General features: G+C 47.4%; 1 protein-coding gene and 1 long non-coding RNA gene across 2 annotated transcripts in view; both read right to left on the bottom strand.

Moving 5' to 3' along the window:
- Cryl1 (crystallin lambda 1) overlaps positions 1–19,342 on the bottom strand; it is a 95,756-nt gene extending 76,414 nt beyond the window's left edge. Inside the window, exons 1-3 of the mRNA XM_087912122.1 lie at positions 19,190–19,342; positions 10,910–11,017; positions 509–635 (exon numbers count right to left, since the gene is read on the bottom strand). Coding sequence (XP_087768248.1) covers positions 509–635; positions 10,910–11,017; positions 19,190–19,230 — 276 coding nt within the window. The 5' untranslated portion in view covers positions 19,231–19,342. The remainder of the gene's footprint in view (positions 1–508; positions 636–10,909; positions 11,018–19,189) is intronic.
- Positions 19,343–22,948: 3,606 nt separating this feature from the next.
- On the bottom strand, positions 22,949–26,145 carry LOC148120210 (uncharacterized). The gene is made up of 2 exons (XR_015739446.1): positions 26,053–26,145; positions 22,949–24,527 (listed from the first exon to the last, which is right to left on the bottom strand). It is a non-coding gene; the product is annotated as an uncharacterized LOC148120210 (long non-coding RNA).
- Positions 26,146–26,831: the final 686 nt, after the last annotated feature.

The raw sequence follows: 26,831 nt of genomic DNA on the forward strand, positions 1-26,831 counted from the left end.
GGGCTAAGTCAATACCTTGGGGATGCTGACAGCTCTTACAGCAAATCGACCCCCAAAAGAGGTGAGTTTTAATCCTATCGCTGGGTAAGTAGAGCCTTGCCTTCCAGGAGAGTCACCTTAGACAGATTCCCAGGTGGAAGCCCTCACGCCACTCCAGAGTGAAGTCAGCGCCCTCACACAAATGAGGATGTCGAGCTCAGAAGTTAATATACATACCAAAGCTCCCCAGCCACTACCACTATGTGTTGACACTGTCCCCTGGCCTGTCTGACCTGAGTGTGTTCTAAGTCACAGGCCTTTGTCATTCCCTGAATTGTTCTACCCCACCCCCACCCCACACACTCCCAAAATCCCAGCACCTGAAGCACGCAAAGAACAAAATTCTGACCTCAAAGGTACAAAATGTGCACACCTTCCGTGGTGGAATCTTGCCTGCAGGTGATTCCAGAAAAGCTGGAAGGCAACTTCGGGCCTCTGCAAACCCGTGAGCCCCTTGGCTCTGACTCACCTGAATGTGCATGGCGCCCTCTACTGCTTCTGCGAGGTTAACGCAGCCACTGATGAGCGCTGACTGCTGCTCTGCACTCAGGGAGCCTTTGAGAGAACCGGACTGCTCCAGCGATTTCAGCTCCTTCCTGCAAAGACGCGGAGAACAGTCGCTGTGGCAACCAAAGACAAACTTCAAGGCAGAGATTGGCAGACCCAGACCCAATGCAAAGTCACAATGAGACACAGCCTCACACCTTTTAGATGCTACTATCAAAAAATGAGGAGGAAGAGGAAGGAGGAGAAGAGAGGGAGAAAGGGAGAGAGAGGGGAAGAGGGAAAAGACGTGATGGTGAAATGTGGAGACTCAAACCCTTATTCCATGCTGAGAAAGGAGATGGTGCCGCAGCTATGGAGTCAGTGTGGAGACGCCTCAAAACCATAAAAACAGAAGCATGTGATTTCGCTGCTTCTAAGTAGCAACCCAAGAATTGGAAAGTCTTTTGGAGGGAGGGGGGTTCAAATTTGTGCATTAGTGGGTGCACAGAGAGGCATTCACGTACACGTATGCAGTATGTGTGGAGTCCAGGGGTCAGCCGTGGATTCCGTTCCTCAGGAGCCATTCGCTGCTTTTGGAGACAGGGCTGCTCAGAGGGCCGAGGCTCACGGCTCCAGCTAAGATGCCCGGCATCGAGCCCTGGGATACCAAGTACACACTACCACACCGGGATTTTCACATGAGAACTGACCTGAGGTCTCCACGCTTTACACACTTCACACGGCAAACACTTCATACACTTCACTATCTCCTCAGGCCCCCAAATACAACCTTGAGGAGGTTCTACACAGCCGGTTCACAGTAGCGCTGTGGAAGCTCCAGAGAGTAACTGGAGTGTAGACACAGACAGAGTACTATTTGTCCTGAAGGAGGAGGAGAGGGACGTAAAGTGTGTCCTAGCCAAAAGGAGGACCACTCAGCTTCTAAAAGGGAAGAAACTCGAGCACACGCTGTGTAGCTGTTCTTAACGGCATCAGCCATTCACAAAAAGGCAAACCCTGTGACAGGTCACACTTGGTTACGGTACCAAGAGCAGCCAACCAGGAAAAGAACGCAGGGTGTTGGTGCCCAGGGCTGAGAGTTTGGGGGAAAGAGGAATTAGAGGCTACTGAGTACAGTTTCTGCTCTGGAGGGTGGAGAGCTTCGAGGAACGGTGGTGACAATCACACAGCATGGCCCATGCCTCGTGCACCGACTGTTCTTAAAATGGTGAGATAACAGATTTGGGGACATGTATTTTGTCACACTAAAACTAACTGAATGGTGGGGTGTGGCTATAACCAACGGTTCATTCTCCTTCCTGGCTCAGTTCCCTGGCATGGGAGAGTCCGTTGAGAGTACCATCTTAGCCAGGTGTAGGGAATCTATGATTCTGTCACTTGGAAAGCTGAGGCAGGAGGAACATGGGTGTATGAAACCAGACTGGACCACATAGTGAGATTCTGCCAAAGAAAGAAGGAGAGTTAGGGGAGGGAGCCAGCGCCATGCCATGTGACCTGTGCAATCACACCGGGCATGCGCTGTTTGAATGCAGAGCCCACATTCTCACAAACTATGCTGCCAGCACTGCTCACATGGCATGAACCACTGAGTGGGCAGGGCACACACATGACCACCGGGGCCCCGTTATACCACAGATATTTTACCAGCAAGTCAAACACCTTCTAGTTCATTTTACATCACAGGTTTCACCTTTTGAAGAGGACATACATCAAAATGGTGCATGGTTATAGAGTCCCACGTGATGTTCCGATACGGGTACACATTGGCTAACGGCCAAATCACAGCACATAGCCACCTCGCATTTTGCAAACATTCAAAACCTCTTCTAGGTTTGTGAACAATATACCTTGTATAGCACATGGGACACTTGGTCCCCACTGCTCATCCTGCCCCTGCCCTTCCTCTCCCTCTTCCCCAGCCTCAGGTAACCACCATTCTACTCTCAACACGTAAGCCAGGCCACATGTGACATTCCTTTCTGCGATCATTTTTATCTTCAAGCCACTGATGTCCTTGATCCCAAAGCCAGCAGGAGCACACCGCAGGGGATCTAGCCAGGTCTGTAAAAATGAGGGGGCCATACACCGAAAGACCCATGGGTATCTCAGGAAGAAGGTGGCAGACAGAGCTCACACAGGGTTCAAGCTTTCCCTGGGCAGTCCAGAGGGAGCCCCTGGAAGTGGGCTCTCCATGTTAGATGCTGTCTGAAAGTGGTACAGCTAAGGATTGGAATCCTCGACATCTCACATATGGACAGTCAGACCTATGCCAAGGCTGTGCGGGCAAAGAGCAGCAGGCATTCTTTCCCACCAACGGAGGGGCACATGGCATCTGCATGGTCCTCGTCACCTTCAGGGCACCCTGTGACCTTGCTTTTCTGTAATTGGATGCAGTTCGCCTTGCTGTATCTTGTTAGTCACAAGGCTGAACTGGAAGCCTTGAGGAGAGTAGGGCACAGCTCTGAGAGCTAGGCAGTCTCACAGCATCAGGGGCTGCAACCTGGTTTAGTTTCGGTTTCTTCTCTCTTAAAACTATCGTTTTGATTTTGGTTTTAGGTATAAAGAGAGTACCTTCTATTGCTGGAAATCAGGAAAAAAAAGATGTATCAAAATACATAAATAAACTTCCATATTATCTTTAAGCAAAAGAATTTCCATGTGATGAAGAATCTACATTGTCAGCTGGACAGAATTTAGAATCACCCCGTTGGCATACCTCTGGGCAGGTCTGCAAAGGTGTGTCCAGAAAAGCTTAACTGAGGAGAGAAGACCCAAATTTGAGCAGTGCCATCCCATGGGCTGGAGGCCCAGACTGAAGGAGAAAGCAAGATGGTCGGTGGTATAATCTCTCCTCGCTTCCTGACTGGGACCCAAGGTGGCCAAATGCCTCAAACCCCTGCTGCCATGCCTCCCATCATGGTACGCTGCATCTTTTCTTTTCTTTGTGAGACAGGGTTTCTCTGTGTAGCTCTGGCTGTCCTGGAACTTGCTTTGTAGCCCAGACTGGCCTTGAGCTCAGAGACCCTCCTGCCTCTGCCTCTGCTGGGATTACAGGTATGCATCAGTCACCACCTCCTGGCTATGTATCCTTTCTTAAACTGTAAGCAAATAAACCCTCCCTGCTGATGTTGACTTTTCAAATATTTTGCCATTTGCCATAGCCATAAGAAAGAGATGCATTTCGGAAAACAACCCTGAGATGGCCATGGGTCAGACAGTGGGTCTCTCTCCTGGCACAGTAGAAAAGGGCACCAGTAGTAGATTGTCACCACACGGGAACTGGGTCTTTTATGCAGGCCTCCATATTTGTCTAATGCTGGCTTTGAACTCAGGATCCTCCTGTCTCAACCTCCTGAGCACTAGAGAACACAGCATATGCCACCACATTCAATTTGGGCCTTAAGTCTCTTCTCGTTGCTTTCTTCTCTATTTTAAAAATAGGTCTAAAAATCCTATGACAGATTTTTTTCTTTTCCTTTTTTTAATTTTTTGGTCAAGCTGTTTTCATTGAAAAGTATTTGTTTGTAACAGTACTCTAACTGGTGTTAAATCAACACACTTTTGCAGGGTTGACCTGATAATGTGCCAACGATGGCTGCAATACACCAATTTACCACTAGATGTCAGACGGACATCAAGATGCAGAAAAAAAGCACTTGAGCGCCAACCCTGGGGTGTGGGCCCAGCGCTTGGAAAGCGGAGGTGAAAGGATCACTCTCAGGTACACAGCAAGCCTGAGGCCTGCCTGGGACACGACAGACTCTGTCTCAAAACCTAAAAACTCAGAAGGGAAAAAGATTGGGAACAATTATCACTGTAATGTAAGGGTGTTTAAAAAAAAAAAACCTGTTTAAAAAAATAACCTTTTTATTTAACATTTATTTACTCATTCATGGGGGAGGGGGGTTTCCGTGTGAAGGCCAGGTGTCGGGTACCCTTTTCTTATTCGGCCTTATTTCTTCCAGGCTGGATCTAGAGTTCACATTTTCAGCAAGGCTGGCAGGTCCCCACAATTCTGTTTCTAAACTACTATGGCACTAAGGCAGCAGGCATAGGCAAGACCATGTTCTTGGTGCTCGGTCTATGAGTTAGGATTCAAAGATAGGCTGTCATGACTGTGCAGCACCATTCCATCTCTCTGTCCCCAGAGTGTCTTTCTACGTAGCCCTGACTGTCCTGGACTTGTTACATATACCAGGAAAACCTCAAACTCAGAGATCTACCTTCCTCTACCTCCCAATGCTGGGATCAAAGGTGAGCACCACCAGGCCCGGCCCAAGTCACACCATTCTTGAGCCCACATCTTTAGCACCGTCTAAGCCTGCACAGCCCTGTCCTGCCGTCAGCATGTTCATATTCAAGTGCACAGTGTTGAACAGGAGCCCTTGGCCTCAGAAAGTTCAGGAATAGTGGTCACCTAGAGCCCGCTGTCTAGAGCAAGCCGTGACATTCAGACTCCTGCCCAACTTTTCACACGCAGCTGCCGCAAAGCAGGTCAACTTGGGCTAGTTCTGTTTCGGCAGAAAAAACAAGCAAAGGAAGTGAAGCAATCGCCTGACCTGTCACGATTGCAGCCAAGTAAGAGCAGAACCTGTGAACACCCAGATAACCAGGGTGGATTGACCCAACTGAATCCACAACCTGACTGTGGACCTTAAAGTACCAGACTCAGGTTATTCCTGGGCCTACACCCTGTGCATCCTTCTGTGACAAGACTGCAACCGCTGCTCCATCTGCTCATACTTCATTCTGTATTCATCACAAACATTAGATATATTACCCCTTCATGAATACATCTATGATGCCTTATATTCATTCTTTTTTTAAAACACATAAGTTTTATATATATACTTTTATACTATATTTACACTTGTTATGCTCTCTGATAATAGATTTTATTATGTTTTCCATGTGTAGTCAATGTATAGAAATACAGTAATTTTTTTCTTCCACATGATGTTTTCTCTGCTTCCTTGGGATTTGACCTCCACGGCCTATGTTGCACCTTCTCCTTTCCACTCCCTCACACACAGTAGCTAGAACTTCCAACTCTCCGGTGCGCTCCCCACACTCCTCTGACTGAGACATCTCCCTTACCTGGGGTGGCACCTTAGGCTCTGCCAGCATATGGTGTGCATGGGCTACAGACACCGAAACAAACGCAAGAGGCTATGTTCTGTACAACATATTTGTTTACAGAACACCCGCGGATGACATAGATTAGGGCGGTGAGAGTTCTCCTGGCAGCACAAGGCCACCAGATTGCAGAAGCCTGGCCAGGGAAGGCATGCTAATTCCCGTGTGTCCTGTCCTGGTCCCTGGGCCAGCCATCTTGGTGGGGCTGCATCCCTTCTCTGTCTAGCGACTGGCACAGTGCTAGAAAGTCACAGTGGACAACTGTAGAGGGAGGTTTCCCAGCGGAAGGTGGCAGCATTGTGATGCACTGTGCCTTCCAGTGCTTCTGCTGAGTCACCGCTAATACTGCCCCACTGGCCAGTCCACATGGCCTGGCCTAAGTCCAAGATCAGAGTAGAAAGTCACCTTGTGCTGGGTTGATGCACACATCTGTAATGCCAGGGCCTGCATTACAGGTTGACACATACATACAATTCCTGGGCTTAGGAGGCCAAGACCACCCTGGGCTACACAATGAGATTGCCTCAAAACAAAACAAAAGTTACACTGCAAAGGGACCAACAGAGGATGCTTGCCTCGCAGGCATGAGCCCCCACAGGCATGAACCCCCAAGTCCAATCCCTAGTACTGTAAAACAAGAAAAAAATGTGTGCGGGTATCAACAGGCAGGGCAATAATTTATGGCCGTTTTGTGGTCCACTATGCTAACGAGTGGTTTGTGTTGTTGTTGTTTTGTTTTGTGACAGTGACTTCTGATCCTCCTGCCTCCACCTCCCAGGTGCTAGGATGCCAGGCATGGCCCACCACACCTCACCCACTACCCCAGCTGCTCTGGCCTATGGGGTGTGGGAAAACTAAAAGTAAATCCCCAAGCAAGAAAACAGACAAATCCAGAGGAATCCGGGTGGAAACCCAGCTTAGTGTAAGGTTCAGGCCAGGCCAGAAAGGAGGCTGTCAAGGGTAAAAACGAGTGATCAGGTTGCCCCTAGGGCATGAGTTCAGAAGCAGCGTCAGGTGTCAGGAGCCAGAGGACAGGGCCTTGCTTCAGCGATCACTTCAGTGGTTTATTAACTCCTGATCTATATAAAAAGCTGAGACACTGGCAGAGGGAAATGAGTCCCGGTGACCATAGAGAGTAGAAAAGGGCCGATGAGAAATGGAGATGTCACCCAGAGACAGTGATCACAGATGAAGACAGCATGCTCATACTTCAGTGGGGGTGCGCAGTCAAATGATGGCCCAGGGCCTGAGAACTTGGAGAAATGCAACAAGCTGCAAATCCTGAGAAATAAATACACGCAGATCTACAGGCAGTGTTGGCACTCAGCTGAGTGAGTTTTAGTTGATCTTCATCAAGTGTTCTTAATGCCCTTGGCTCTGAAGGCCTTGAGAGCTAGCACTACCAAGCTCAGAGCAGAGCAAAGGTGAAGCAGGGAGGCATGGGCAAGGCCTCCCCCTCAAATGGTGCCCTTCACCTAAGATGGTAACAAGTTCCTCACTGTGTGTGCCTCCCTCCCTGCTAGGAAAAGATTAGTCTTGAATGGTCTTGAATGACATGTTTTTCCCAGGCACTAAGGTCTCCTTGTCACTTGGTTTGAGTTATAATCATAACTTACTTAATGTCTTGTTGTTTTGTTTTTTGAGCCAGGATCTCATTCTGTGGGCTATACTAACCTGGAATTTACCATAATCCTCCTGCCTCAGCTCTAAATTCTAGGATTACAGATGTAAGCCACTCACTATGCCTAGCTTCTAATGTCTTAACATTAAACAAAAAAGTCAACTTCTCCTATTCTCCATTTGTTTTATACTTTCCAAATCAGTGTGTGCTAGTTCTGCTATTTAAGATTAGTTACCGAGAAAGGGAGTGCACACCTGGGGTCTCAGTGCTTTGTGAGAAGAGGCGGGAAGGTTGAACATTCCAGGATAAACAGATACCATCTCTGAAAATCCAGAGGGGCATGTAGCTCAGGGGCACTGGTCTAGGCTCAATCTAACATACAAGGGATTTCTAAGATTGTCTAGAAGAGAGAGAGAGAGAGAGAGAGAGAGAGAGAGAGAGAGAGAGAGAACCTGAAGAGGCCAGAAGGGGAGGGCTGTGTGCCCTGACCTAGAGTGACACTCAGTTGTCCGCTGCCTGAGATGGGCCTGTCAACACAGGTGTTCTTCAAGAGCTGCAAGAGCTCCAACCACTGGGCCAGCTCACCAGGGTGGTTCCTGCTAGTGCTCTAACCACTGAGCCACTCAGGGAGCCACGCTGTCCCTGCCTGGGACTGGCTGCTCCCGGGACCCGCTGTTCACTGCCTGCGGGCACATGGCCCACTGTCACTGCTCGGTGACCTGCACCAATTCCTGCCTAGGACTGGCTGCTCTCAGGACCTGCTGCCCACTGCCACCGCTCGATGCAGTGGCATCGAGTTTCTGCCACTGCAGCCGCAGGGGATCCTGCAGCATTTTAATTAACGCTGGGCTACAAGATGAGTCATAGGTCCTACTGAAACCTATTATATTCCAGGCCCTGAGGCAAGACCTGTCATCTGTAGTGACTGGCACAGAGCTCATGTGACGCTGATAAATGCAGACCACTGAAAACAAAATGCACAGCTCAAACCTAAGGGTGCCCTCCACCTAGAGCAGCACGCACTCGCCACAAAACTGGCAGGAAAATGCCAGGGGCCACAAAAGTCTTTGACCCATCTTTTTCACAGCAGCGCTCCCTGTGTGTTAGCTTCTGGCAGTTTTGGCCCTTTGAAGCCAACAATAACACTAGGACAGTTCTGAAGCTAATGTCACTCAGCTCCAGGGCCACCAACCACAAATGCAATCGCCAGAAAACCAGTGACAAGTCTCAGCTGGCTGAAAAGCTGTCCCCATCCAAGGATACAACACCAAGACATGTAACTACCCCACTGGGGGGGAGGAGATATTGTAAGACAGACATGCCTGTTTCTCCACTCAGCAGTTAAACTTTGAGACAACAGATCTCCAAAAGTTAAAATTTCCTTGGGAACCTCATGCTGAGGGAAGGGAAAGGATGAAGCCTGGAGCCAGCTCAAAGAGGAACTGACTTGGGATTCTCCTAGCTCATCGGGCCACCTTGCAGGACCAGAAGCTAAATGATAATGCTCGGTGGTGGGCAGGACCACACCTTGACCAGGACTGCTCAGTTATGTATAACAATTGCCTTCGTTTAAACCTAAGCCTTGTGTTAGGATCCCCAAAAACAGACTTGGGGGTCACTAGATTTTTTTTATCTGCTCTTCTTCCCCATAGGGCCACACTGACCAAATCTCCTTCCTCTGCTTTCCACTGTAACTTGTGTCTGGAATTGGTATGCCAGGATGTATTACTAAGCCTAGCTTATGGGGCCCAGGCTTTGACGCTAAAACTGGTAACAACGCTTTGACCAGCTACTGTTTCCAAAACGAGGTCCGCAAAGCCCTTCTGTAAACTAGTCAGGTGGGACCGGAAGATGGTTGGACAAAGGGCTGATGTGCCTCCCGTCTTCAGGAACAGCATCCTCAGGTGCAGTCAACTGCGGGTGGAAATAATAATCAGGAAACTGTTTCTCATCTGCACAGAACAGGCGCAAACTGCTTTCTTGTCACTGTCCCTAAACAACGCAGCACGACTGCTTCTGCAGCACGGGGATTGCATTTCCCAATGCAATAACAAGCCACCTAGACACGAGGGAAAGGACACGGGATGCGTGGGGTCAACACAGATGCGATGCCACATTCCTACAAGCTACTCGGGCATCTGTAGATACTTTTACTAATGTATTTAAATATTCCCTGACAACTTCTACTCCCACAAATACAGTAGACCAGAATTTCTGAAGAGTCACTTTACAAAATCTGTACGTAGGATTCTGAGTTGGAATAATTATCATGCACCAGGGAGTGCCCGCAAATGAAAAACTTTAAGGTTCACCTGTTAGCCAGAAACATGCTTTTAATGGGAAGAAGTCAAGAGATTAGGTCTACTTAATGGTAGAGCACATGCTTACACATTCAATCCTCAGCACCGAAGAAAGGAATGGAATATACAGAAGGCAGAAAATATGGGAAAGTCGTATGCCATCAGCAAGTCAAAAACAAGATGGTATCATTACACACATATTACGGCTCCCTAATGCCCAGAACGCTGGCTGCACCTAATGCTGTCAGGGATACAGAGCACCAGAAACTCTGATTTACTGTTGGTGAGGGTGCAAAACAGTCCAGCCACTTTGGAAGTTAGTACAATGACTCTTTATAAAATCGAATATATTTTTGCCATTGAATTTAGGAAGTCATGATTGTCAATATGTATTCAAAGGAACTGAAACATGTCCGCTCTAATCTGCACATGAACGTCTATAGCATCTCCATTCACAATTTATAAAACTTGGAAGTAACCAAGGTACTCTTCAGAAAAGGAATGGCTAGTCCAGGCAATGAACTATTAGTCAGGGTTCAATGTGGTGGGTCATTAATACATGAAGGAAGCTTAAGGGCATATTGCTAAATGAAAGCTTCTAACCGGAAAGAGCCACAAACTACCTGATTTCAACAATGCAACATTCTGGGAAAAGACCAATTATGGAGACAGTGAAAACATCAGTGGTTGCCAGGGACTGGGGGAAGCTGTAGGAACAGGCAGAGAACAGAGCATTTTTCAGGTTGTAGAACGAGTCGGCATGGCCCTATAACAGTGGACACACACGAGGGGGCAGCCCACAGGATACACGATACCAGGACAGAACCCTAATGTCAATGACGGATCAAGGCAGTTTCATCTCCTGTGGGACAGGAATGCTGAAGGGGAAAACACTGAATTTCGGGAAGTGTGAGGCATAGGAGAAATCGCCATACCTGCCTCTCCATTTTGCTGTGAGTCTAAAACATCTCTAAACGCTTCAGGCGAGGGCTGCCAGCATCAATGTCACCCTGAGGAGCTGGACATAGCTGCAGAGACACCACATAGGACCAAGGCTGACATTCGCATTGGGCTCTTCCACCCCTCCCTTGCTTGCCAATGTAGGCTCTCTTCACAAAGGGAGCTCCTTCACTGCAAGATTCACGCTGTCTTCCAGGGAACCTTAAACCTGGCCTTGGTCGTCTCAGAGCTGCTGCAGAGCTGTCCCTATGGGACAGAGAGTCACAGCCCAGAGGGCCTGATGAGTGAGACAGATGGAGAGGGACAGGGCCATCTGATGACCTCCAGACGTGTCAGCCGGGCCTACCTGATGTTTTCCAGGGCGTTCGTTATCTGCTGCTGCTCAATGTCATAGAGTTTCACCTTGAAGCCTCCACTGGCAAACAGCAGAGCCCAGCTCCGACCAATGAGTCCACTGGGGAGAAAAGTAAATAAAAAGAAAAACATTCAAGTCATTTATCGAGCTAATCACTTTTTATGCCCCATATAAAGCAACTATAAAAATTATACAACATCCCACTCTTATAACATTTAATAGATATCTGAAAAGTTGACGTAGCCTTTATGTTGGATTGCGTGGCACACAGCACCTAGAAGGACTGAAAGGGGAAGTGTGTGTCACCTCTGCAACACTGCCACTTTGACTTGCACAAGAGACATGAGCATCTATGTTGATACCATCTGGGGACCTCAGAAGCCCTCACTCGTGAATACTGAGGGACAAGTGCGTTTTCCCTGCCCACCCTCTGCCCCCAGTCAATGACGGCCACTTAACACCACTAGACACTCTTCAGTCCCCCTCTGCTAGTCTCTGCAATGCTCTAGACAGTAGACGCTACCAGCTCCTCTTCCATGCTTGAGGAAAGCAAGGTGACAAGGGACGAATCCCCGGCCACTTGTCCTGTGACGAGGAGATGAAGCCAAGAGGTCCGACTCAGGGGCCTTACTCTGTTTCAGGTTTTGTTTGTTTTTATAAAGAAGAGTAAGAATCTTTATCAAAAATATTTTTAATATAGAATCCAAGAATATGGTTAAGGGAAAGAAAGGCAGGACTAGAGAGATGGTTCAGCAGTTAAGAACACTGGCTGCTCTTCCAGAAGACCTGGGTTCAATTCCCAGCATCCACATGGAAACTCACAACTGACTGTAACTCCAGTTCTAGGAGATCTGACAACATCACACCAATGTGCATAAAATAAAAGTTAAATAATTTTTTAAAAAGGGTTAAAATGTTGAAGAGAGAGAGAGGAAGGCATGAAGAAAGACACACCAAAGAGCATGTGTGAGCTTTTCTAAGAAAACCCCCAAGATCTAACTTTTGTTTTCCTTGCTTCCAGACAAGGTCTCCTGAAACAGGCCAGGCTGGCCAGGGAGCTAAGGGAAACCTTTAACTCCTGATTCTTCTGCTGCACCTCTGGAGTACTGGTACTCCAGGCTTTTGTGCTGAAGAGCAAACCCACAGCCTCCCCCATGCTAGGCCGCACTTTACCAGATAAGCTATGACCTGGGCGAGTCTTTGCCCTATGTCCCATCCACCCCTTCAGACTTACTGAAAGTCAAAGGACAAAAAGTCACCATTTCCAAAAGACTGGAAACAAAGTTATAAAACACAGCTGTGCCGGGCAGTGGTAGTGCACACCTTTAATTCCAGCACTCGGGAGGCAGAGGTAGGCGGATCTCTGTGAGTTCGAGGCCAGCCTGATCTACAGAGCTAGTTCCAGGACAGAAACCAAAGCTACAGAGAAACCCTGTCTCGGAAAAAAAATAAATAAATAAAAATAAAAATAAAAATAAAGGAAGGAAGGAAGGAAGGAAGGAAGAAAAGAAAAGGAAAGGGAAAAAACAGGTATATATATATATATATATATATATATATATATATATATATATATATATGTTATCTCAGAACTTGGGGGTCAAGATGAGAGAGTCTTAAATTCAGGGCCAGCATGGGCTACATGGTAAGTTATGTATCCAAAAAAGAAAGTCCAGAACACATCTAAGGTCCAAATCGGCTTCTAACCCCACTCTTCAATCAAAGGAAGCAGGACACCTTGAAGAAATGAATAGTTCTAGGACTGAGCACACAAAACAAAGATGACGCTGGAGCAGTCTGCAACACAAAAAGCCAGGAAGAGCTAAGGTAGATGCCTGCCTGAGCCAGCATGTTGAAAGGACACACAGAACCGTTAGGAGAGTGCTCAGGGACCAAGACAATGACATTACACAGCAATGAATCAACCAAAGCACCCTGTGAAAGAATCCCAATAGTTCACGCAGCCACACCACCCTCAGGGACACGAGGTCACTCTGTGATGGCTATTCAGGGTCGTCAACTTGACTACACCTGAAATGCCCAACACCCAGGCAGCTGAGTGCACCTGAGGGGATTTCCTTAACTGAATCATTTGAATTGGGGACGCCCACCTTTAATGCAGAATTTAGAGGTGGGAAGAGCCAGCTTTAATGTGGGTCACAGCTTCTGCAGACAGCCTACATAAAGGACACGGAAGCGGGAAGCTCTCGCTCTTTGCTTGCTTGCCCTCTCTCTCACTTGCTGGGATTAGAGTCTACTTCTTTGGGATTTCGGCGTATACTGACGACCTCATGAACTGAACAGCCACTAGATTCTTGGATGTTCCATTGGGAGACAGCCATTGTTGAATTAGTTGTACCATAGTCTATAAGCTGCTCTAATAAATTATATAAATGATGGATAATATATATATACATATTCATATATATTCATTCAATCAGATCTGAACCCTGACTAATCCACCTTTCATCCACACCTTAAATGCAATTTATGCAGAACCACTCTCAAAAGTATAGAAAGGAGAGAAACAGGGAGTAACTCAGCCGTAGAGAAGCAAGGCAAACAGGACCTTACCCGGGTTGCTCAAGGTTACTATCAATCGTGGTCATCAACCAACAGTTCACTCCCAGGATGTGCCGTGATGAGAATGACCCTTGACCTCTCAGCCCTTCCCCCACAGCCTGTCTAACCAGGCAAAGTATTAGAAGAGGGAACAGAATTCAACTTCTTGCCTGCTGTTCTTCAACACTGTCTAGGCCACCAAGAACAAGCTTGTCAACAACGTGACAAGCTAGAGGGGTTGATACAGAAACAGGGAATGAAGTGGCCCTCTGCATGGGTGAGGGATTAGCCCCAGGGCCCTTCTCCCATGTCCCAGTAGGTGGCCATGTTCCTCACCTAAAATGGCGTAGCATTTGCACAAAACCTATACCGATCATCCCGTATCTACAGATCCTGTCTTGATGATCCCTAAATGACTTCTACAATGAAAATGCTATTGTGCATGACCGCCATAGTACATTGTTTACGGCAGCGGTTCTCAGCCTTCCTACTACTGTGACCCTTTAACACAGTTCCTCACGTTGTGGTGACCCCAACCACAAAGTTATTTCATTGCTACTTCAGAACTGCAATTTTGCTACTGTTATAAATCATAATGTACCAACATCTGTGTTTTCCATGATCTTAGGCAAGCACTATGAAAGGGTCATTCAACCCCCAAAGGAGTTGAGCACCACTGGTTTAGAGGAGAGCAACAGAAAGAAGTCAGGCATTTTTTTCCAATCATTTTCAGTCCAGGTTTGGTTAAATCTGCAGATGTGGAGCCCACGGACACAGAAGTGTGAAGCTGGTCTCCCCCTAGGGCTGGTTCTAAGTAAAGGCTGTTGTTGAGCCATTTCCTATGTGCAGGCAGGCATGGCATGGCTAAGAGTGCCTACCGCAAATGACAAGTTCAAGGAAGACCTGGCTTCTGTCTGAACCCCGAGGCCCGTGAGGTTCAGCAGACGGTAACCAGGTCTTTCTGGTGCATCTCAGTGTGCAGATACAGTTTCGGCTCTGTGCAGGGAAGTGGGGAGAACAGTGTTTATCAGCACCATGACTTTGTTTGCGCTTGACAGGATGAACTCCTGCGCTCTGGGAACCTTTGTAATCTTGGCACATTGTAGAGCTTGGTAAGTGTTAGTTGTTGACAACAAAAAAAGCTGACATGTGCTAGTGACAAACTCCAGACAAAGGTCAGCGGTGCTTCCTATGGGGCTAACCCAAGCGCAATGGCAGCTGGCTGGAGTGACGCAGAGCGCCGGCTGTATGCCAGGCGCCACTCCAGCTCCGATCAGAAGGAGCTGACAGTGGGCAGGAGACAGCCAGCTAATGGAAGTGGTGGGAAAGAGGAAGTAGCAGGAAGAAGGGCCTTGAGGAGGGAGTGCAGAGTGGGAGGCAGAGGAAATCCGAAAGCACCACCAGTGACCAGCTCACCAGGGAATTACAGGAGGTGAAAGAAGCTGCCAGGAAGAAGTGTCCCTGGTCAGGAGAACAGGATGACAGTGCTAGCGTGGAGGCAGCAGGAAAGAATGGCTGAGGATGAAGGCAGAGCAGGGGGGTCAGAAGGTCGGTCTCATTGCATACACAGTACCTCAGAGGCCATGGTAGGGTTTAGGATTTTAATCTGGGTGTGATGGGTAGCCAATGAAAAGCTTCAGATTACCGACATGAAGTGACTGGTTTTAAAAGTTTAAAAGGAGCTGGGAATGGTGGTGCATACCAGTACTCAGGAGGCTGGGCCAAGTGAACTTTGAGTTTAAAGCTATTCTGGACTATAACTGCAAGATACTGCAAGATGCTGCAACACACAGAGAGACGCACACAGACACACACGCTCCACCTCCAAATGCTGGGCAGCAACAGCAACTGTAGCTTCCAGTCAGCCCTGACATCACTAAGGAAACGAACACTTCCCAGTGTGCTACGGCACTAGACTGGGATGTGGAGATGGGCAGTTGGATTTAGGCATTTTCCACTCCTTGTAAGCTAACCTTAAGATGTATTTTTCCACATAGCCCCATCACAAGTCAGTCAAGAAATGTCTGCACTTGGGTAAACATGGGAATAAGGAGTTCAGAAGTCCAGAGGCTGCTTCAAGATGTGGTGGTAGAGTGGACCAGGATGGAAGCAAAGGGTGAAGAAGAGTGGTCGGTTGGGTTCTGGATGCATCTCTTCCTCAAACATAATTGCTGGTGGTAAATATGATGGGGGATCGAGGATGATGCCAAATTATATTCCAAGAACAAGAAAGAGTGAGACATCAGTATTGATGAAAACACTAGGAGAGTCAATCAGAAGTGCAGGGCAGGGTATTCTTTAAGCAGGAAGCTGATGTTAAAGTAGTATGGATTTAGCACATACTGGATACGAACTGGGTTCCTAGTCAAACCCTGGCCTCAGAAGCCAATATGGGCGCTTCCAAGGAAACTGATGAGCTTGCCAACAAAGTGAAGGCCAATACAGAAGTCAAAGGGTTGGGCTTTGGGACAGTCCAGCTTTTTGTTTTTGAGATAGGGTCTCGCCAGGTAGTCTTGACTGGCCTTGAACTCATTATATAACCAGGAGGATGGTCCACCTCTAGTGGGGAAGTGCAGTGCTGGTCAGGTGACCCAAACAAGTACAAGCGGTTGCATACAGGACTGCCCACCTGAGTTCAATCCTAGATCCCGCAAAGTGGCAAGAGAGAATTAACGGCTGAGAATTGTTCTTTGGCCGCCACACATGTCCTGCAGCATGAGCAAGTGCAATGGCAGATGAGAGAGAGAGAGAGAGAGAGACAGACAGAGAGAGAGGATAGACAGATAACAGATATATAGATGATGGATGGATGGATGGATGGATGGATGGATAGACAGACAGACAGCAACCAAATGAGAAGGTGTGAAGGGGGCAGAGAAACCAAGGAGAAGATAGCACCCATCTGTGTTCACCTGATAATGTTCAGATTTGGACTGAGACTCAGTCACTGGGTTTGGCTGGATAAATAGGGATGTGGATGAAGGTGAGCACAGTCTAGGGTGTCTGTGTCAAGAAAAGCCTGCCTGGGGAGGGACTAGGCGAAAAGGGTCTCTGGATATTAGCTACCAGTCTCTCAGGAACAGAAGGAATAGGTGGGCATGCTAATATATTCAGCAGTTTCTCAAATGTGGGAGTTTTGACTCCATGTTCTGCAATATCAAAATCTTCTATACTTAATATGTGTTATATTGTATATACAAAAATTTTAATCAAACTCTTAGGGTTCTAGATGTGCAGAGATCAGTATGATCAATATGGTAGACTTTAGCCATGTGCAACTATTAAAATTTAAACTACAGTCAATTAAATGTTAAAGTTCAGTCAATGAGCAGAACCGAACACAGTTCAAGAATTCAGTGTCCACATGTCACAGTGGCTACCAGGTTAGACAGCAAGGTTGGAGAGAGGTCTTTCCATATCCACAGGTCAGACACTGGGAGACCCTGCCTCTGTTTGGAACATGCTGACTTCTCCTGGTCATTGCTCCCTAAACAATAAGCCACCGTTTACATAGCATTCATACTGTATTACATACTAAGGTCCTGCATCAGAGGGGGTGAAAATGACTTCGGGAATAGCTCAGCAAGGAACTTACCCAATATTCGCAGGGCCCAGTCCAGTCCCCAGCCCTGCAGGAAAATGAAAGGGGAAGGGAGAGAGGGGAAGGAGGAGGGAGGGCAGGCCAAAGAGGGGGCCAGGGTATATAGGCACTTGCCATGCAAACCTAGCAACCTAATCTGGGTTTGATCCCCATACCCCACATAAGAGCATGGAGCAGACCAACTCCACAAAGTTGTCTCCTGACCTCTACTCATACTGTCTCACACACACACACACACACACACACACACACAGAGAGAAAGAAAGAGAGAGACGCGTACACACACACACACTCACTCACAATAATTAAAAAAATAATTACTTTTAAACTTATATAACTGCTTAAAAAAAAAAAAAACGGTGAACCCCAGCCAGGTCTATTTTGCTGCTGTTTTTGTTTGAGACTCTTGTCCAGGTTGGCCTGGAACTTGAGATGCTCATGTCTCCGCCTCCTTGGGATTACAGGTGTGCAGGTGTGCGGCCTTGCCAACCTCTCCATCTAGGTTTAAGGAACTGGTTTACATCCTGGGCACGACCTGTTAAATGGATGTTGCCTGGAATCACCTATGGGGCCCTGAAAGAGAGATGGAGCGTGACAGAGAAGACAGAAATAAAGTTAATAGAGACGAGATACATGGGAGAAGGCTAGTAATAGATACAATACAGGCAGGAGGATGATTGACTGATCGCTGGATGGACAGATGAGAAAGAGGGGTGGGGAAGAGTGAGGGGAGGCTACTTCGTGTTCATAAGGGTGTTGAAAGCAAAAGACAGGCAGAACTTTCTCATTAGAAGATAGCGTAACATCCAATGGCACAAGGTCATCCTGTGGTCCTTAAGATGTCCCAGGCCCCCTCCTTCTAATTTCCCTGACCATGAGTTCAGATAACTATTTGCTAGTAGCTCCTCCACCTGATACACCTGTTAGGTGCAGGTAGGACACGACTGAACTCCCAACATGAGATCCAAACAACCCTGGCCCTAGACCCTGGTGCCTATCACAGAGGGTGACGCAGCACAATTCACCACAGGGCAAAGGGCGCTTTTTATATTTCCTTGGTCATTCAACCACAGGCATCCACCGGGAAAGACAAAGGTGCAGTTAATTCCACAGTTCTGTGAGAGAGAAAATGGCCGGAGGCACCCTGACACTTTCCTCCCAACGGCTCCAAAGGAAAACCCCTGAACTTGAGATTGGTCTGCAGGCAGGGCAACGGGTGGGCAAAAGCATAAATGGGGACATGAAAGCACTTCTCAAATAGCTATCAACCAACATGAGTTCCTAAGTTGCTACATGTTGATAGAATTGTGGACCGCTAGCCAATAAAAAGTACATATAAGCGACCCCTCCTTATTGAAAAAAAAAATAGCAGTGAAGGAAAAAAGGGAGGCTTGAGCACAGAGATCAATCAGTATGGATGAACTTGGGCTGTAAAGTGACTTGGCCTCCTGCCGCGGGACACACGTACACAAAAGCAAGGAAAGCCAGGTGTCTTGATTGTCAAGGGTTCTGCCCCTAGAGGCTTTCCAGTCTAGCCCCATGGTGCGTATGAACCTTCATAACAACCAGGACAATCTCTATCAATTACTATCATCGTGGGTAAATCACTTATCTGTGTTCTTCATAAAAATAGGGGCACCTTTTTCAAGCTGGGAGTGGAGGCACTCCAGTAATTGGAGGTAGAGGCAGGAGAATTAGGAGTTCAAGAATAGCCTCAGCTACTTAGAGATTTTGAGGCCAGCCTGAGCTACACTGAGACTCAAAACATTAGAACACAAGTCTTTGCAGGATCATAGCTGATATTCCTGATGCCAGGAACTTCTGAATAGCCCTGCAACACTGAGCCTGCACTGACAAAGGCGGAATCCTCGGGGTGACCCACACAGACTTGAGGAAAACACATTAGCTCTCCTCAGGGCTCCGCCAAGCCACAGCCGCCACCGCGTCTCCCGCCAGGCCAGTTCCGGAGAGCAAGTGCGAAGCGCTTGGAAGAGCGAGGTACAGCCTGATGCCCACCCGAGGCACCCACGGCCGCCCGCGCGAGGACCCGCGTTCCGGACGCTGCCAGGGAGCAAACCATTGCAGCGCAGCGCCACTGAGACTTTTACCTGCCCACGATCACCACCCCGCCCGCTGCCGGGGACGCCATGGCAGATCCGGGCTTGGCGGCACAGCTGAGCAACCAGACGGAAAAAGTGGAGCAGGCCGGCTGCGAACCGGATTGGGGCTGGGCGCCAGGGTGGGCCTGGGCTCTTGCGTGGGCGTGCCCGAGCTTCGTGCAGCCGTACCCATTGGCTGCCAAGATTGGGGGCGGGCCCAAGAAGCAGGAGGGCGGAGCCCGCGACTAGGCGCAGGGTCGATCACTCTAGCACTGGGAACTGGGGAACTTGGATGAAACCGGGAAGACCGGACACTTCTAAGCCTAGCAATTTTTACTTTTTCGTTTCTAACAGGAAACCGTCAAACCAGTGTTCCTAGGAGCGGATACTGCCAGACTGTCGCAAAGCTTTACCCCCGAGGCGCTTTCAAGAAGATATTCCTTTAAAGACATTTGTTGCACTGTTTACATTCGACTCTACCTGGAGATGCAGGTCTGGTGAGATACTTGCCGCCTGGCTTCCCTGGTGTGAACTGAGGCCGGGGTACTTAGGGACACCTACAGAGGAAAACTCCGGATATGTCACTCTGAGAAACGGAAGGACGCGTTTGAATTCCTTGTAGCGTGCCACAAGGCCTCTGCGTGCCTTATTTCCTTCTTGCAGAGGAGTGCAGTGTTGCCATGTGCTAAGGAAAAGAAAGGAAGGGGAAGGGGGAAGAAGGGGGAAGGGAAAGGGGAGGGAAGGGAACTCCAAGTCCCCAAGGGGCTTGCAGTACCACAAATGCTCTCCCAAAAATTTGGGAGGCAGAGCCGGATTTCCTCAAGTAGAGATAGCAAGAGGGGGCGGGGGCACAGAAAAGAAATTGTCTAGTGCCAGACAGTGGTGACGCCTTTAATCCCAGCACTCGGGAAGCAGAGACAGGCGGATCTTTGTGAGTTCGAGACCAACCTGGTCTACAAGAACTAGTTCCAGAACAGGCTCCAAAGCCACAGAGAAACCCTGTCTCGAAAAAAGAAAGAAAGAAAGAAAGAAAGAAAGAAAGAAAGAAAGAAAGAAAGAAAGAAAGAAAGAAAGAAAGAAAGAAAGAAAGAAAGAAAGAAAGAAAGAAAGAAAGAAAGAGGAAGGAAGGAAGGAAGGAAGGAAGGAAGGAAGGAAGAAAGAAAGAAAGAAAGAAAGAAAGAAAGAAAGAAAGAAAGAAAGAAAGAAAGAAATTGTCTAGTGTCCTGGCTCCTGGTTCTTTAGTTGAGAACAGAAGAGAGAGGAGGGGAATCACACTGCCTGGCACAAGTTTTGTGTTCATACACCACAATCAGAAGTGGAAATACATCGTCATCCTCAGAAGTTTGGGCAAAACTGAAATAAGAAAACGCAACCACTGATAGATTCAGGAGAATAGACACTTGTCTTATTCCCACCCCTTGTGGAGAATATGGAAAGAGGAACCTCTGAAGTGGTTAGGTTTATTTGTTTGATTGTCTGTTACAGTTTTCCACGACAGGGTTTCTCTGTGTAGCCCTGACTATCCTGGAACTGGCTTGTAGACCAGACTGGCCTCGAACTCACAGAAATAGTCCTGCCTCTGCCTCCTGAGTGCTGGGAATAAAGGCATGAACCGCCACCCCACCTGGCTATCAACTACTCTCTAATTAGATTTGAGGCTCCACAGTTTATGGCTGGAGAGATCACAGGCCTTAGAGGGAAATTCATTAATGATGGTTTTGCAAATGGACTTGCGGTCAAACTGCCTTCTCTATATACACTCAAACAACCCCACACTCCAATCAAGGGTGCAAAACTAGTCCAGCAGATAAAACCTCAAGCCCTGGGTATATTATCCAGGGCTCCTTAGAGGAACAGAATTTACAGAATATAATTTAGAGTGACTTACAGGCTTTGGTCCAGTTAGTCCAACAATGCCTGTCTCCCAATGGAAAATCCAAGAATCCAGTAGTTGTTCAGTCCATGCAGCTGGATGAACCAGAGCCAGGCCACCTCCCAGCCTCGGGCCATCAGAGTGTATGGAGGCAGCTCAGCATCATCCTGGTGACGTGAGCTGTTACTGAAGCCCATCATTGGACCATAGCCTAGATACCAATGTCTGTAAATAATTTGTATAGCCCCAAAGGAACATCAAGGAGGTTTGGGTGAGGCCTCTTGAATTAAAAAAGTGGAGAGAGACATCCAGATTCAGCCGGGCCAGTCGGGTGGTGATAATACAGTCCTTAAATCCCAGCATTCAGGAGGTAGAGGCAGATGTCAAAAAAATGAGAGAGAGAGAGAGAGAGAGAACAAGTTAAGCCTGACAATCTTTCTCCTTCTCTGGCCCCACCACCTTGTATGGCCTAACTCTCAGTGAGAGTTGTCATATGCACAACATATGACAGATGCGTGCTCCTAAGGAACTCCCTGAAGTGTGTGTGTGTGTGTGTGTGTGTGTGTGTGTGATGCAGTCGAGCCTTGCTGCTCTATGACAAAGGTGAGAGAGAGAGAGAGAGAGAGAGAGGACTTGGAAAGAAAAGTGAGCTGGCTTCATGAATACAAGATTATTCACCATTGTTCTGAGTTCTCAAGGACTTCTAGAAACCAAATGCTTTGATGGTGGTTACTTTTTTTTTAGCCTGAAGATTTTCATTTGTTTGTTTATTTGTTTCTTTGAGACAGGGTTTCTCTGTGCAGCCCTGGCTGTCCTGGAACTTGTTCTGTAAGACTTTAAGACAATTCTGAAGCCATTTCTGAACCCTCTCTGCCTTCGTGCCTTAGTGTTTCCCCTCCTCCCCTGGGAACCAAGGACCTAACAGCTACACATGCACGTACTCAGTTCCTGAACAATTACCCATACACGTATGTTTTGACTCAGTCCCCTGGGAAACGGGGTCAAAATGACCTCTTACCTCATCTGATCTGACAATAGCTCTCCAGCCAATTATTGGTATTAGCCCTTTTCGAATAAGCCAATCATAATGGTCAAGGAACAACCCCTCTTGTTTCTATGGGGCCTTCTCCTTTAAAAGTACCAGCTAGTCGGGGTCTCTCGGCTTCCCGAAAGCTGAGGGACCCTGTCATGACAGAATTAATAAAATCCTCATGCTTTTGCATCGGCTGTGGTACGTGAGGTGGTCTCTGGGGGCGACTCCTTCTCGGGTTGGACACTAGAGTCCAAGAGCTCAGTAGACCAGGCTGGCCTCGAACTCACAGAGAGCCGCCTCTGCCTCTGAGTGCTGGGGTTGGAGGAATGCACCACCGCCGCCCAGTTTCTTCTTCGTTATCCTCATTTATATGATACTAAGGAATTAAATGTTAATCAGGGTGTTCACACACACACTAAGCACAAGCACGTCCTCTGCCACCAAACAACTGCCTCAACCCTTGAGTTTGGGTCCTGAGTTTCCCGGATGCCCACAGCTGAGGGATTGGTCCTCGACCTGTGGTACTTTTGAGAGGTGGCAGAATCTTGGAGGAAGTTAGGATACTGAAAAGCGAACAAGAACAACCTTGAGTGCCACGCTGGGACCCCAGCTTTGTCCTCTTTTCTTTTTCTTCCTGGCCACCACGAGGTAAACAGATCCCCTTTTTCATGCTGCCTCCTCCGTGGTCACGTGGTCATCAAAGTCACGTGATCCTCGGTGAGATAATGACACAGATAGAACTACCCCTTCTGTGAGCTGATCACCTCAGACATTCTGGAAAAGTCGCTAGAAGTTGACCAACACTTTTTTCAGTGAGGTAGCCACCAGCCACATGTATTGACTGCTACTTTAAATACGAGTGAAGTAACCAAAGAAATTCTTTTATTTCAGTTAATTCTACTTTCAGTAAACGGCCATGTGTATCCAGTATTGGATAACTCAGTTCTAGGCAATGAGAACGGTAGTAACCAAGACCAAAAAAAGACTTAATTTCGTGAAGTGTCTTCTAAGTAAAGATACAGAAACTAAACAGAGACAAGTAATCAGCACAGAATACATGGTTTGGGAATCAACGATTAGCAAAAGCCTCTTTGGGAAGGTGAGGGTTGAAGTGATGAAAGATGTCTGGTAGTGTTTGTTTGTTTGTTTGCTTGCTTGCTTGCTTGCTTGTTTCTGCTTCGTTTGGCAGGAGGAGGGTATGCAGAACGATCCTTGGGCCTAGTGCATAGGCAGGCAAGCATTCTACCACTGAGCTATGTGTTCAGCCTGAGATTTGGGGTGCTGAAATAGCTCTGCTGTCTGAGAGAACTCTACAGTCTTTCCAAATCCAAGACTGTCTTCAGCAGGTGTTATCTGAAAGCCCAAACTTCATCCATGATGGCTGTTCCTTTTCTCTGAGCTCCTGGGGTGCTGGTCACCAGTGCCGCTGTAGCCCTCAAGTTTTGGTTATTCATTCATTCAATATTGTTTTGTTTTTTAACTACGCAATCCAGCTTGTTAGCAAATGCTAAAGTTTAGTCTTCGATTAAATTGTAAACATCTCATTTTTTTTCCTTACTAAGCACACGATGGGTTTAATCTTTAAAGATGGCCCTAAAAGCTTTCTCTCACTGTTTCCAAAACCAAGGGAAGGAACAAAGCGTTCTTCTGTTTTGTCTCCTTTTCCAGTTTGACAGTGGCACCGCAGGTGAGGACATCCATGCCCCTGGAACCTGCCAGGCTTTCAGGCGGTCTGCTGACAGGACCCACCGGTGTGGGTCTATTCTGTTTTGACTAAAGGTCAGAGAGTTGAAACTTACTTCTGCTCTCTCAAGGTCAACAGTTCAAGACAACAAATGTGGCTAATAGCCAGACCTAGTATTCCAGGGATTAAGTAGATTTGTTTCTACCTCAAACAAAAGTCTAAGGATTCGACTAGGTTCTTACTCCCGTAGGGAGATAACTATGGATTCCACCCAGGGAATGGTTTGCCTACAGAATGTTTTGATCTAGGGTGTGAACATTACTTGTCTTCTTCCGGCAACAGAATGTTTAGCTAAGAATGGAGCCTGTAATCCTTCATTCATTCCTTGTATCATGTTAATGCAGTTTTTATCTTCCTCCTCATTTTGGGTAGGGGTATTTAAGCAAATGGAAATTAGACATGGGCGATTTTCAGTATTCATTTTTCTAATCCCACACCCATACCCTGGTGAGTTGTATCCTTGTCGAAGCTGGTCTCCGACAGTCTGCTTTACTCATACCCTATAGAACAACAAATCAAAGCAGTGGACCCCAGAGCAGACAAAGAGCTTTGGCAAGTGAGGAGCGCTGGCACATGTCTGTAACGGCAGCTGGTCTGTAACGGCAGCTGGTCTGTAACGGCAGCTGGTCTGGAATGGCAGCTGATCAGGAAGCTGAGGCAGGAGAGAATCTCTTGAGTCCAGAAGCTCCAGAGCAACCTGAGCAACGAAATGGGACTCAAGCTCAAAATAAGAACAAGTTTATTTTAAAGCCTTAAAATAGGGCCTGGCCGTGGTGGCACACACCTTTAATCTCAGCACTCAGGAGGCAGCAGGCAGATCTCTATGAGTTTGAGGCCAGCCTGGGCTACGGAGTTCCAGGACTATGTAGAGAGACCCTGCCTCAAATACACACACAGACACAAACAGACACACACACACACACACACACACACACACACACACACCTTAAGTAAGAAAGCACTTCAGCTCTAGGTCGGCCTGGGCTATAGAGTAGGATCCTAGAGAAAGTGGGGTAGGAAGCAAGAAAGAAGGAAAATATGCTTTTATTGGGAGAGACAGGGACCCTTAAAAAATAAAGTACATTGGCAAAATATAACATCATTTTAGTGTATCATAGTATTATTAAAATTATTAGAAAAATCAGATAAAAGTTAGTTGTCAGATATGTGGTAAGATTTTTTTTTCCAAGGGATGCCTCAGTAGTTAAGAGTACTGACTACTCTTCCCAAGGCCCAGATTTAATCCCCAGCACCTACAATCTGTAGCTCAAACAATCTGTAACTCCAGTTCTAAGAGATCCAGTGCCCTCTTCTGTCCTCTGTGGACACCGGGCACATTTGTGGTACACAGACATATATGTGGACAAAACACCCATACACATACAATAAAAATAAACAAATCTCGAAAGTTTTTTCAAGTCATGTAAATGTCTGTTTCACAACAATAAAAATTTACTTAGGAAGCCGGGTGGTAGTGGTGCATGCCGTTAATCCTAGCACTCAGGAGGTGGGCGGATCTCAGTGAACTCAAGGCTCTGCAGAGCAAGTTCCAGGACAGCCAAGGCTACACAAAGAAACCCTGTCTTGAAAAAGAGAGATAGTGTGTGTAAGCTATAGATCTCATTTATCAACCTTAACTGCTGGGTATGATCTAAAAACTCTGCATAACACATTCATCATGCTTTGAAAGACAGGCAATCAAGATCCACTTCTACTAATGCCTTCCCATTTTTTTTTAGGTTTTTCAAGATAGGGTTTCTCTGTAGCTTTGGAGCCTGTCCTGGAACTAGCTTTTGTAGACCAGGCTGGCCTCAAACTAACAGAAATCTGCCTGCCTCTGCCTCCCGAGTACTGGGATAAAAGGTGTGAGCCACCACCGCCCAGCTGTCTCCCCATTTTCAAAAGTAAATGGAGGAATTGATTCCCTTGACTTTAATTAAGGAAAGCTTGGGTGAGCTCCTAATTATCCTGCCATACTGGGTGTAACATGAGCGGGCATGAGGAGCTGTTTGTTTGTTTTTTTCTGAAACATGAAAAGGCCGGCTTGTTTGTGTTTCTGTCCTGCCCGGCCCCCCCAGCTGTTTAGTCCCAGAGAAAAATCACACAAAGGACTCCGTAAGTTATAAAGCTGATTGGCCCGTTAGGTCAGGCTTTTTACTAGCTAACTCTTACATCTTGATTAACTCATTTTTCTGATCTATTTTAGCCATATGGCTCAGTACCTTTTTCAGTGGGGCAGCTCACATCCTGCTGCTTCGGTGATCTGGGCAGGAGTGGGAGGAATCAACTTCCTCCTCCCCAGAATTCTCCTGCTCTCCTTGCATCATTTCCACTTTCTGTCTGGTTTCCCCACCTACACCTCCTGCCTGGCCAATCAGCGTTTATTTAAAACATGATTGACAGAATACAGACAATTCTCCCGCACCAACTGGGGACAGAAGAGAAGCCTAGGGGCTGGAGAGATGGCTCAGTGGTTAAGAACAGTGGCTGCTCTTCCAGAGGTCTTGAGTTCAATTCTCAGCACTCACATGGTGGCTCACAACCATCTATAATGGGATCTGATTCCTCTTCTGGCATGCCGTTTCAGCACTCATAGACATAAAATAAATAAATCTGAGAGAGAGAGAGAGAGAGAGAGAGAGAGAGAGAGAGAGAGAGAGTACTATCTGAAGAGGACAGAAGGAGGAGGAAGAGGAAGGTGAACAGGAGGAGGAGGAGGAGGAGGAACAAGAAGAAGAAGAAGAAGAAGAAGAGGAGGAGGAGGAGGAAGAAGAAGAAGAAGAAGAAGAAAGAGCTAAATCTCTGGTCTCCACCCGCCAAAGTTGGAAGGAGGGAAGAAAAGAGGGTCAGGGTCAGGCAGGATCAGGCTGTTTCTCAGCCACCACTGTCACCACTCACTACTGCTTTGCTTTCCCTGGGTCCAGTTGGAGGCCAGGAAGGGGCTGGTGACAGAGAGCATATGGTCCTAGGCTCATTGCTTCCCTTAAGGATGCTTCCTGAT

This window comes from Myodes glareolus, chromosome 12 (genome assembly GCF_982192425.1).
Source record: "Myodes glareolus chromosome 12, mMyoGla1.1, whole genome shotgun sequence".
In the NCBI taxonomy this organism is placed as follows: domain Eukaryota; kingdom Metazoa; phylum Chordata; class Mammalia; order Rodentia; family Cricetidae; genus Myodes; species Myodes glareolus.